Source organism: Streptopelia decaocto (genome assembly GCF_964273445.1).
Source record: "Streptopelia decaocto genome assembly, chromosome: 1".
Lineage (NCBI taxonomy): Eukaryota > Metazoa > Chordata > Aves > Columbiformes > Columbidae > Streptopelia > Streptopelia decaocto.
The window spans coordinates 59,129,717-59,143,458 of NC_138663.1; the positions used below are offsets into that span (position 1 = coordinate 59,129,717).

Below are 13,742 nucleotides of genomic sequence, written 5' to 3' on the forward strand. Positions count from 1 at the left end.
CCCCAAAACAGTCAATACATTTCAAGTAATCTGGGGAAGTATCTGTTGTTTTGTGTAGGGATCTTTTGCAGCAGAGGGGCAGGCACTATTTAAAAAAAAATATTTCTCAGTTCTGACAGCTGAAATGAAGAGTTTAAATTCTAATAGGATGTTCTATTAGAATACAAAATATAGTTAGTGACAGAAGTTAAAATAGTCATCCAGTTTCACACTCTATGTAAAATCATGGCGATACCTAATCACTTTTGAAAGTGTTTTTAAAATATTTGTTAGTAGGTTTCTGCACACACTTAAATCAAAATAAAAATACAAGCCTCGGTCTCCCAAGTCAGCTCAAAAGGCAACATAAATGTATCCTTGACTGAATGGTAATGTAGACTTTCATCCTTACAATTGAACATATACAAATGAATTAACTAACCTAAATATCCTTTTCATTAAAATCTTAAAAGGCCAGACTAGATAGAGCTTTTTATTTGCACTGTGTAGTCAGGATGAGTCTGACCTCATCTTTCCACACCCTTGAAGTATTGATTTGACCGGAAAACTCAACCGTGTTCCATTTGTGAATACCATCTTTTGGGACAGAACAGACAAAACCAGAATAAAGCAGAATCCTGAGTGTGAGCAGTTCTCAAATTGAGCATGAAAACTGGTAAGATGTTGCCCACTGCTGCTTTACTCATGCTTATTACCAATGTTTGTCTTCTTTGTTGTTTTGGTTTGACTTTTTCTTTTCTTTTTTTTTTTTTTTTTCTAGAAATCTGTGGGCTGAATAGAGCTCATACTGCACATCAGTGACCCAGGTCCTTACTCCTGCTTACCAACCTTCACAACACATCTGTCCACCATGGAATCCAGCCACTCGATGTACGACTCAATGGGGGACTGTTCCTCTAGAAGGTGATCAAACTCCTGATACACTGGCAGACAAAGAAAAAATAGCCCACCTCAGTACTTGGGTTACATTGCAGACAAAAGAGAAACAAAACGTAAAAAGCTGCCAATAACACCACAAATTTGCTGTGGTTTTTATAATAGATTGTTTAGCTATAACAAATATATCTTCCCTGGTGCTGATCCAATAAGTTTGCTTGGTCTTTTATCTCCTTTCCACTAAAAGTGATAGAGTCAGTAGAAGTGGTATTTTAACGTGAGCAAATCAGGAACTATTGTTTAAAATTCATCATTTGATTTAAGCTTCAGCTGTCTGGTGTGCCCAGAAGAGAAACATTCATGGTGTTCTCTACAAAGAGTGTGAAGGTAGGCCTTGATCCTGGTGATGAAAAAGGGTGTGCATAAAATTGATTTAGAAGTGCATAAAGAATGTTCTAAGCACAAAAAGGATGAGTATTGTTGACAGGGCTCTCATCTGTATAATGCTTTAGTTGCAAAAACATGATTTAGCTGCTGCAAATCATCTATTTGCAATGCCAGACACACACACACAAAGAATTTCCATAAACTTCTGCTTATTCAAAACACATTGCTACCAATGCACTGAATTTACCAAGAAGAGCTTTCAAAAGCAGACTGAATACTTTTAAACTTCTGTCACTTTTAAACTTCTCCCAAATACACATATTCATATTTCAATACAGAGAGTAAAAGCAAGTCATTCAACTGCAGATCTTAAAATTGCAAGTCTGTAGTTTGTTTATGAGAATCAATGACTGGAAGACAAAGAATCATGCACTTTGACACCTTAAGAAACTGTTCTTCAACTCAGCTAAAATAAAAGGCCAAATAGGTCAAGAAGAAAGATACTTTCTACCTGCTGTGCTACAGGATGATCTCAATGCACTATGCATTTCCATTTCTGCTTAATTATAAATAACAGGAGGAAGGAATTTCCCACAATAAGAAAGAAAGTGAGGGAGGTGGAGGAGGCAAATCTCAGAGATGACAGCTAGAGAAGTGAGCCAGAGAGGCTGAGAATAAAGCAAAGAACAAGCTCCCTGGTCTCTAAGTTGGATCAGGAAGACAAGCAGGAATGCATTTGCTTCACATCTGACTTTAACTTTGTTTAATTTAGACTTGCAAAGGCTGGATAGATCAGAAACACTAGCTGGGGAAGAAGGGAAATAATTATATTTGAGTCACCCTTATCTTGTTTCACTGAATGGGCAACTTCCCTTTTTTCAGAACAGGATCACAGAGGAATCTAAATGTTGTCTCCTTACCCAAGTATTTGGCTGGACGAAAACTGCCTGATACAACAGATGAAGTAATTCATATGCTGTGCAAAGAGGGGAACAAGAGTGGAAAAATCAGTTGCCTGCTTTGCTACTGGAGCAATTCAACTGTGTACAACAACCTGTTTGAGAAAAGTAACTATTTGGCCTGTAGTGACTGTTAAAAATACTGCAACAGGATCTGAGAAAGAAGGAATAAAGAAGAAACCATGTCAGAGACAGCTATCATAGCAGAGCAGGAAAGAGCTTGTCTTATACCAAATGATTTTTCTCTAAGCTTTCTTATAGGCTAATAAACACTTTTTCCCAGTTACAGTAGCTAGAAATTATACTTTTTTGGTTAATAATACAAAAAATGTGAAAGCAGGCCTTAACTCCATGTAATATGAGTCATATAGAGTATGACCTTTTCTAAGATCTTCAGCTAAGTAAAATAAACATTGAAGATGGAGGGGGGGAGTCTCAATTCTAGAATAATATCTACACATATCTGCACCTCTTAGTGAAATCCCATCTCATTACAAACACCCATGTTCCATTACCATTTCTGGGTAATTGTTTAGTGGACTTTGTGGGCCTAAAATAGGTAAAAAACTGTTCAAATCCATTAGTATTCAGGAAAATACCATTTGATTTGGTTACACTTATGTTTATATTTAAATAGTTAACACATATAGAAAGAGCTTTCCTGAATAATAGAAATTTTCTGAATGAGAACCAAAACTGTTGCTGCTACTAGGGATTATAACTTTGAGAACTTTGTTTTTTCACCCAGTGGGACGACGTTGGGTAGACATTGAAAACATAACAGATGACAGAAGGATGTACCATATTCTGGTCTCCAGTCTCCCTATGTCCTACCCTCCCCGCCACCATGTCAAGTTTCTATCTCCTCAAAAGGGAAGAGGGCCATGTCAGGAAAAAAAACAAGGGTTAAGAAGGAGAGGAAAGAGTACCAAGCACATCTCACTGGAAAACACAGCTAACAGAGAATGCAAGGCCTGTCCCTAAACTGGGGAGAAGACTTTTAGTGTTAACAGGATGGGACGAGTGCCAAAGTCAACCTTGAAGGGTCCAGTGTACATGCTAAGGTGTCACCCCTCCTCTTCCCAGCCACTCACTGAAAGAGTGACCCCACTGGCAAACCTACCCTTGCAGGGCTCCCACAACTGGTTGCCCAGGTTGCTCCCCGTTAAGGCTGGTTCTGGATAAAAGATGACTGGTCCTCCTCAGGAGAGAGATGGCAATACAACAGGTTGGTTCACAGGGAAGTGAGGTTATGAATGACGCTAAAGACAAAGCTGGTCACCCTGGGACAAACTCAGTGTGCTTAGGGTTATACCTAAGCTTACAACCATGAAAACTTGCTGGACAATGTAAGTTAAATTTTATATTTACAAAAGATCTGTGACTCTAAAACCAATTTGCCAACATCTACAAAGTCGCTTTTCAGTTCATGCCCCTCACTATACTTGGCAGAATCTAAATTAGCCAATGAGTTTGCTTAATACGGGATTTCTATTTCCTCATGAAAGTTCAGGATAAAAGCTTATCCCATCAAATGACCTTGTTTATGAAAACACTGTGTAAAATTGAACTTTTTATAAAGAAAAGTTTTAAAGGAACTCAACTACACAGCCACTTTAGCGTCAAAGCCATTCAAAAGACAACTCTCCTGCAATTCTACAGCAGCAGAGACTGGATTTTATCAGATTCAATGGTTAATTCATAGATTCATTTTGCTCAAGTTCATGGAAAAAAATCCTCCTGAATCTGGGTGCAAGTTTTGTACCATTGGCTATTCTGGTTATTAGAAAGAAACTCATAATGGAAGAGTGCCCAGGTCTATGCCTCAAAACATTAGACCTTTACAGGGCTTTGCCTTATATTTTGATAAAGGTCTCTATATTTATCTTAAGCCTCCAAGCAAACCACTGGCTGCAAAAACAGTGTTATTTTCACTGAGCTTGTTTTCCAGCAGGAAACCAAGTTCACCTGGCTTTATTTGAGGGTTCTGCTCTTACACTGTATGATGAGCTTTCTGTGTTCCTCCCGTGAGTCCTCCATAGTATAGAGGGTTTGTTTGGTAATGCTATTCAGATCCACATTCCTCCAGTCCTCCAGCATTTGAAATGTGATGTCCGCACTGTGGATCACCGTTCTTGATGCCTGTAATCCAATCCAATCTATTCATTAGTTCATGGTTTATTAGGTTAAAAAATAGGCTTTATCCCCTTTTACGCTTCCTTAGCTAGGCTCACTAAGTTGATTCTGCTCATGGACCCCCACCCACCAGCTTGATGTCTTATGGATGTTACAGGGCCCTCTAACCACAGAGAACTCCCAAGTCTTTTTGCCTACTTTAATCAGCTGTAAATATTTTGGTTGCACCCACCACAAACCCCAATGAGCAACCCTAATCTGGCAATGACATTGCTAGGTTCCTCCATCTCTAACAGCTCTGTTGGTTTTCTTAGATTCATAGAATCATTCCAGTTGGAAGAGACCATCAAGATAATTGAGTCCAACCATAACCTAACTCTAGCACTAAACCATGTCCCTAAAAACCTCATCTATGCACCATCTTGATCAACTTCAGTTCAAAACCAAAGAGCGACAGAAAAACTAAGCCAAAACTGAACAAACCCCAGTCAGGTTTGTACCCTCCCCCCTCCCAAACTGTGAAGACTCTCCTTCTTCCCTCAGCCACATGAAAAACTTAGAGCTCATTTGCCTTCACATCAGCTCTGCTTCCTGGCCGGCTGAGACAGGAGTCTGCTGTTGAATGGGGACCATGGGCTTATAGAAAACGGATTGACAGAAGGTCATGGTCATATAATATACACCAGATCTCTGTAAGTTAAGCAGAGATGATAACTCAGACTAAGGTTATCAGCTTCCCCAAGGAAATGATACATTTGAAGAGTCCTTCATGTAAGTAAACTATTTGATCCTAAGTCCAATGCAGAACGTTGTTGTCTCTGTATCTTGATTTCCTCTGAATCCCTATAGACCTCCAAAGTTCAGTGATGACCCACCATGTTTGAGGAAAGGTAACACTGGCAACTTTGCCCCCACCACTAAAATAATGGAGGAAGAAATCTACACCTTGCAGAGCTCCCCCAGAGCTTCTTCCTGTGGGCTTCACCACTCAAAGGATTAACCTGGGGTGTAGGATACACCTTCCAAAAGTGGAGCTTTCAGTGTGACAGGGAAAACAAACTGTATGCTCCAATACGTGGGTGAAATGTTAATGAATTCAATGCATCCTTCCCCTTTTTATACTACGCAGAATTTGGTCTAATGAATTTTTGATAAGTAATTGTGATCTAAACAAACTGATGAAAAACAAACACTTCAGAGTAGTTTTTATATTCACTTGCTATGGTTGCAAGAATATTTCTATTTAAAACCCCAGTGGTTAAACCATTTTGAGTTTTACTAATCTGCATTTGATTTAAATACACAATTAGAATTGGATTTTTGTCAGGTATATAGAAATTTTTCTTGCTTTGTAATGGTCCTGAGACAAACCACTCTGAAGTCATAGGAATGGCTCTCCTGTATTTCATTGAAATGAACCGTCTCTTCAAATCAAGTAACAATTTTGTTTGATAAAAGTTCCCCACTAAATTGAAAGATCAGGGGTTGTGAGTTATCTAGAAAAGTTTTTTTTTTGCTGATTACTTTTTGATTTTGTAAAGATGGTCACAATAAATGTTGGAGACAAACTTTTAACATGATCTCTTCCTCTTTGGGTAAAATCCAGCCTGCCAATCCATAAAATTATTTGAAAAGTTAGTAAAAATTGCATTCAGCAAACTTGGGTAACTGAAATATTTACTTGGCAGAGATGATTTAGTGATGTCTGTCGTCGGAGTATTTGTGAGAATCTTCTGGACACTGCAGAAAAGAAAAAATAAATATTTACATATTGTTTGAAATAAAGAAAAATATGTCTAAAAATATTAAATTCAAATAAGAACAAAAAAATATATCCAGTTTCCTGTATACAATTGTGGCTACATAAAGTTCCTTCAAATAGCCCAGTTTTAACTTACTTTAAACCTTGACCTAAAACCTTAAATCTGGATGCTCAATCAGTTTTACAGAGGCATATTACAAGCAGTGATTTATAAATGCTGTGAATAATGAGATGACAAGAGAAATGTGGAGGACAATGGAAGAGCTTCACTTGTTCGGCATAGCAAATTTTCTCTTGATACACAAAGGAACTGAAGACCAGAAAGAACTACTTAAAAGAAAGAAAAATGTTGGTGCAAGAACCAGTGGACATAAAATAATGATAGCTACATTATGCATGGAAATTAGAAAAGGTTGCTACTTAGCAACTTAATGCAAACAAAATTTGTTGGAGTCTTCTGACTGGACTAGTAGGAGCTAAAATCAGTTTTGGGTAGAATTTGGTCAAAGTTTCTGAAAGAGATGTATGAATATGCTACAGGGTAAGATGGCCCTGGAGGCACTTGCCAGTTCTCTGGTCCTATTTTAGCTCTTTCAAAACAATATGGACTTTGTATTAAGGTACTTCCTATACCTGGAATTTAAAATCTTGTTTTGTGCATCTTTTGTCTGAAATCTGTGACTTGGCAACTACAAACCTGAACAAGGCTTGCAGTTACTCCTCTCAGTACCTCCATTTGCTGTGCACACTATCACAAATTCTGATAGGGAGGAAACAGTTGCAGGAGCAACAAAGGCTCACGTAAAAGGTGGGATGCACTCAAGTTTTTCCTTATATTAGAATCACCAAAGACTTGCAGATCTATCCAGACAGGCCTTAGACATGGCCACAGAGTAGGTTTTCCCCTGCACTGTACACAGAGGCAGTTAAAGAGTACAGATTGAGAATGACTGGAAAATACAGTGTCTATCTCCTTTTTCCCTATAAGATCAGAAAAGATTTTGCTGTTGCAGATTCTCGACATTTTTGAACTGAAAAAGATGTGATAAAGCATGTTTTCACTTCCAACTCTGTGTAACTTCAAAAATAAATTAGTAAATAACACAAAAAAGCTAAAAGGAGTTGCTCCAATTTACATCCTGACTGTTCTTAGTAAAATATACACCTCATTTTCCATGCTGATCAAAATAGTTAATCCTTCTCCTAAATTAGTTTTTTTCTTCTTCTTCTTTAACTTTGTGGTGTGGAATTTAGTGCTCATGAAAGGCAAAGAATTGAGAGCCGTGAAATAAAGCAGACTTTATCAATAGGTGATGTGCACTGCAGGCATCTACAAAGCATGTCTGAAAAGGACTAGTGCCCTTTCCTGTGGCGACAGGGTAATTTGATCTCCTTCATTTTTAACTCTGGCACTTTTTTTGAGCAAGGGCCTCAAAGCTGTATTCAAATTGTGCTAGCCAAAGGTTTGTTTAATAATTTCCTTTGCCTAATATCATCCCTAATGTTTGCTTACTATCAACAAAATTAATTTCTTATCAGAATCCACAAGAAAAGAAAGACAATTCTTCTCATTTTGAGCAGTGCCTCATTTCACTAAATGAAATTGGTTCTCATGAACAAGTGGAGATTGTAAGCGAATACAATATTTATAATGCTGGCAGTTTTTAAAGCCGAAAAGAACATTAGCCTCATTTCCAATTAATTTGTACTCAATAAACACTGTATGCATTCCAGGTTAATAGGAGAGAGATTGGGAAATACATACATTCAAATTTGATATTTCGTAGGTTTTCTGGTAAATCATGGAGAGCTACTTTCAGCCACTCATCCAGTTGCTTTGCAAACTTTCGGATCACCTGTGTCAAACTGAAAAGAGAAATCAGTCTATCAGAACATGTTTACTCTGTGCTTTAATCTATAAAATCTGTGAACATGTAAATACTATGAGTCAGTTATTTACAACTCACTATTATGCAGACTTGCTGGCATATTTGAGTTTGTAGGCGTGAAGAAAAACTTCTGACTATATTTGCAGTAAAGGAAAACACATCACCATGTGAGGGTTCAAAACCTGACAAAGAATGAAAGTCTCTGTACTGCACTGCTTTGATACTTACAAACGGTATTCTTAGCTTGAAATAAAATCATTCCCACTCTGTATAAACACAAGAACATAAAATCGGAACTGTTTAAAGAACACAATAGATCAAGCTTCTGATTTCAGCTCAGCTGTACCCACATGTATACAGATGTACACAGGGATGTGCAATAACCATATATGCTGCAGGCAGTGAGTGGGTGGTGATGGTGGGGAGGAATTTCCAGGCCAAGCCCACACAGGTGGAGAAGCAGGGGCAGAGCACGACCTGCCTGTTTAGCTCTGCACAGGACAGGAACTTCCCTAGTCAAGTGAGATTTCTCTCTTCCCCCTTACTACCCTTTCCTGAGGGCTCCATCATTTCCTGCTAAACTTGGTAGGCAGATTCTTCTTGGCATTGATCAGTATAAAATGGCCATTTCCAGGAAAAGTTGCAGGGTGTTGTGCAGGGGACTCCAATAGTTGGTTCTGCCAGACTGAGCTGCACTGCATGGCGCAATACTCCAGACACAGAAATGAGAAAGAGAGGGAAGATGCAAGGAACTCTTTCAGCCAGGCAGCTTATTCTGTTTGCACTCCTAAGACGCTGCACTGAGAACGGAGCAGGTAAAATAAACACAGCCACAGGCCTGCTGTTCTCCATGCAGACACCCAACATGACAGGGAATGAATGATGACTCCTGCACCCACTAAAACATGGCTTTTCTGGACAGGCAATGTTTGTTCCCAGGAAGTACCTCAGAGGGTTCTGGCTGAGTCAGCAAGATTTTCTTCAGGATCTTCCATTGCAATGAGACCCTTCTTCACCCCCTCCAGTGCAGGCTATGGCTTAATAGCCACAATCTGGCCCTTTATATGCATTACAAAAGTCCATATTCACACTCAAGTCCCTCCTTATTTGCTATGAAAGAACTAAGCAGCTTGAGAAAAGGACTGCTGTTCTGTTTAATCCTTCCAATGAAATAGATTGGGAGGGGTGAAGGGCAAAGCCTGTAAAAATGTACATGTCTTATCAAGGAAAGCCCATGCTTCTAACAGGTTTCTTGTGGAAATACTTTGACTGTACTTTAGCAGTCATAGAGTGTGCACAGGGGAGCAGAACATCTTGAAGACATTCGTCATAATTAGAACAGCTTCAAAATCTTAAGGGCCAAACATACAGCACTAATAATAAACTCCTAGAACAATATTCTTAATGAATTACTCAATCTCAGGAAAGCATCAATCAAATAATAATGAAGATGTACACATATATTTAGATGATGCTCATCTTAGGAAAATCAAAGTGGGAAACAGGGTGGCTGCATTCAGTCATTACACTTTTTGCTGTGAAATACTGATCTCTGTCCTGCTTCATCTATTAAATAAGACTTTTTGGACTCAGATGAGCTCCAGGTAAGAAAAGAGCAACTGAGATCTACCACATGGAATGGAAAAGTGAATTTAGCTTTGAAACAAAGTAGGCGAATACAATAATAATAATAATAATAATAATAATAATAATAATAATAATAATAATAATAATAATAATAATAATAATAATAATAATAATAATAATAAAGTGTTCCTAAAATAAGCATGCATCTGCTCTTCATAAGATAACATTTCAATCAAACCAGCATGTCCAAGACTTCACAAGTATGATCTTCATGTTTTACATTCCTGGCAAGCAGAATAACAATTGGGGTCCAAGAGTGTAAACAGAGAGAAAAGCTTAGGTTTCAGTGTCTGAATATGCCTATGACTATTCACAAACAGAGCAGTCAGGCCAGCTCCTTTTGTCACTATAATTCAGAACACTGTTTCACTGTTATCCCAGGCCAGCAGAAAAGTGCCTGAAATTTTCAGAAGACAGTGTGGCACTCTGCAGCCTGCAGTTTTGTGATATTACCTGAAAGTCAGGACATGACTACCAGCTTGATGTTAATAAACCAAAAAGAAGGTGGTATCCTTTATCACACAAGAAATAACTTTTTTTTTTTTTCAATACAAGCCTTGTTAAAATCTGAACACTTCTTCAGGAACATGTCAGCTCTTTGACCCCCTTGAATTGACACTGTGATTTAAACTCAAGCAGCAAGTAGCTTTTTGCGAACTTGTGCCATTCTTGAAGACATGTAACAAAGACAGCTGAGCTAAAAGTGGTCAGTGCTGCCAGCTACACTGACCTGTCAGGTAATGCTTGTAGTACTGTTGGCATCAAAACTCCAGAAATTGCTTTGTACAGAATTGAATCACAAACTCCCACTATATTCACTACAGTTGAAGAACCCAATACAGGCAGCATATGAGGAGGCATCCCTTGCCAAAAGTGCAGAAGAAAACTTTGAACCTGCAATCACAAGAAAAAACAGGAATGTTCAAACAAAGATAAACAAAGGCCACAAGTACCATTTTTTCTTCAATGACCCTTCTTACATAGTATTCATTTCAGCCCCAGAGCTGGACTGATGCAGCATAACACAGGCAACGCATATTCCTTAACCAGACAGGCTTATACTATAACACAGCCACAGTGGTGTAATCAATCAAAGGGCAACGAGACACTCTGAGCTGGTAACAGGGTGTCTTTATGTTACTACAGTAGACATGCTCATGGGTACCACCATATTTTTTACCTTCCATCAATGGCTGGTGAGTGTAACTCTGTGGCTTCCACATGTCAAGCCTTTTTCTCTCTCTTTGCTCTCTGTCCCTGTATACAAAAGGATGCGGCCTATGGCTTGGTGTAGGGAGGGATAGGAGGATAGCACGTGGCTTACAGGGATCAGTATACCCTTCCCCATCTTCATTTGGGAAAGAACCACTACACTTTTGGATTTCTTCTTTCCTTCACTATGAAGGAAATAGAAGAAAGAATGGAGAAAGGCAAAAAAAGAAAATAGGGAGGTGATTTCAGACACAGCAAAATATACCTCTGAAATTTTTAATTTAGGAAATGAAGGTGTAATTAAGGGAATGTTATGATCAGTTCTACAGGGGTCAGAACACCAGCATTTGTCAGTTACAACCTTTTGCACACAACTGGTACTGAAATAAGTAACGACACCTGGGGCAGTAAAGAATATTTGCCGTTTATATACTGTTGCTGCTCTGCCCCTTCACCACCACTGATCCTGACAAATAGATTCCCTAACAAAATATAACATCCTGCTCCTAAGAAAGTATTCTGAGACTCATCCAGCAAAAGTCCCTGGATTTGTGTCACATATTTCTCTCACATGGAAACATCTGAACTTGTTGCAATGACTTAAAAGAGCCTCAGCTTTAAAGCAGAAGAGTGTGAGAATTAAACTGGGTGAGGAAATAAATCAGGGAGTTTCTTGCCATTGTTTAGAAGACAGCGTCAAAAGACCCAATTTCCTTTGATTTTTTCCAGGACCTGGATGTCATATTTGAATTAGACCCTCAGCATCTCTATGGTCAGATTTGTTTTCCTGGACTGGAGGCCTTTCCAACATGTAATATAAAACTGCTTGCATTCCAGTAATGTTTTATTTTTCAGCTCTAATTATAAAGCTGTCTGCATGCACTGCCAGAAACCCCTCAGACTGAAGGAGGTACAAACCTTATCCATCTCTAATGGATTGTACCCATCTCCAATGGATTGTATCCACTGCTGAGCAGAGCATGTGTTCAGAGCTGCACTGCAGTACAGTTGAGCAACTGGGGACTCCAGCTACAGCTTTCTGGGATGTCTGGGAGGCTGCTGAGCCCCCAGATGCCCTGCACCTTTCCTAATAGACCAACAAAACCCACCATTTTGACTGTGGCACCTGTCCTGTGTTTATGCTGAACACCCGGAGAAATTCCTTCAAACAGAACTCAGTCCCAGCTCAAAGCTTAGAAAAGTGGTGATGGACACACTTCTTGAGTTGTAAGAACTGAATTGTCCAATGTCTTGTAAGGGGATATTGCTGCCTTACTCTTGCTGGAGAAAGGAAAGACAAAAAAATTCCATTGCTTTCATTCCTCTAACTTGCACAGTGTTCTGAGATTTAATGCTATCGCTCACATATTATGTACTCAAGTACAGCTATTGTTCATTATTATTGGCCACCACAAACCCATAAGTTTGTAATATCACATTCAAAATAAGCTCTCAGATCTATTAATACCCTATATATCATTAAACTACAACTGTAGTTTCCAACCATACCTCATCAAAGTTTGCTCTTATTACAGTGTCGAGTATTCTCTGACAGTGAGTTCTATACATCATAATAAAGGTAGAAACCTGAAAAAGAATGAGAGGTAGACACACAAAAGATTATTCTACTTTAAGAAATGTGCTTTTAAAACTGTCAGAATATTGAGCACAAAAAAGTAAGTTTTTTCTTCTTACCTATGCACAATTGCAAAAATAACAAAATCAGAATCTAGTTAGATTTGTTAGATTAGCTTAAAGAGGAATTTTCTTCTTAGAAGTAAATTCTTCCTTTGAATTCATGAATTTTTCTATGTCAATGGGGATTCTTCAAAAGTAAGAGGAGCAAAAAGCCTCAGTGAGATGAAAGATAAGAATGTGGTCCTAATTAGGACATAAAGAACTATAAAACCCGATTCTTTTGTCCACTTTACATTGATACTACACATATGAATAGCATTAGAAAACTAGCAAGCTCAGCTAAAAGCAGCCAGAGAACTTTTGTCATATGTGCAGATAGGATTCTCTTAATTTCTAATCTAGCAGGATAAGAAATGCTCAAGAAAGCATCAGAACTGTTTTCCAGTTTGCCATCAAGTGTGTTCACAGACTGAAGAGCTATAACATATTTAAAAACAGTTACCCTTAAACCTCACCTGCTGTATGTAATGTAACTTTAGAAAAAAACTGTGCATGGGTTTCAGAAATGTTGTACAGCAGCAAGTGTCAGCTGCCTATTCTAAGGGAAGATACTTCTTCCTATTACATAAAGTAATTAAGACCCTCATAAATAAAATAATAGCATTATTAAACTCACTCTCATTTAAAGATTTTGTATTTTAGATGAAGCTTTCATTTAGAGCAGGGACAAAAAAAAAAAAAAAAACCACCCAAGCAAACAAACAAAAAAACAAAACCAAAAAACACAACCAAACCACCACCAAAACATAAAAACCCACAAAACAAGAAGCTGAGAAAAGATTTGCAAAGTGTTACCTTCTCCTCTGGCAGACTGGCTGGCAGATTTAGATCTTTGACATTTGGAAACTCTGGCAGTAATGTTCCCAATTTGGATCGTGGTGAATACGCCACTGTCTGTTTGGTTACTTCTTTTTTTCCTGTTTCGTTGACCCAGGCTGCTCCTTTTTTAGAATACATCACATCATAATACTGGGAATTTTCTTTCACTGCAATTCCATAATAATGGTACCTGATACACAGAGATGTATATTTTATAAAGCATATTGTTTGAAAATTTAAAAAGAAGGGGGGGAGGTAAGATAAACTGATAATGCAAATAATTTCTGCAGCAAAAAAAACTGTGCAATAGTTTATATATTACTAACAAGCATTGATTCAGTAGCAGAATATTGGGTA

At 38.2% G+C, this 13,742-nt stretch overlaps 1 protein-coding gene across 1 annotated transcript in view; it reads right to left on the reverse strand.

The window, feature by feature from the left end:
• Nucleotides 1-13,742, reverse strand: part of RFX4 (regulatory factor X4) — a gene marked incomplete at both ends in the record, with an annotated part of 93,278 nt that overhangs the window by 27,978 nt on the left and 51,558 nt on the right. Inside the window, 7 exons of the mRNA XM_082057627.1 lie at nucleotides 825-923; nucleotides 4,220-4,364; nucleotides 6,040-6,098; nucleotides 7,886-7,986; nucleotides 10,387-10,550; nucleotides 12,378-12,455; nucleotides 13,362-13,575. Coding sequence (XP_081913753.1) covers nucleotides 825-923; nucleotides 4,220-4,364; nucleotides 6,040-6,098; nucleotides 7,886-7,986; nucleotides 10,387-10,550; nucleotides 12,378-12,455; nucleotides 13,362-13,575 — 860 coding nt within the window. The remainder of the gene's footprint in view (nucleotides 1-824; nucleotides 924-4,219; nucleotides 4,365-6,039; nucleotides 6,099-7,885; nucleotides 7,987-10,386; nucleotides 10,551-12,377; nucleotides 12,456-13,361; nucleotides 13,576-13,742) is intronic.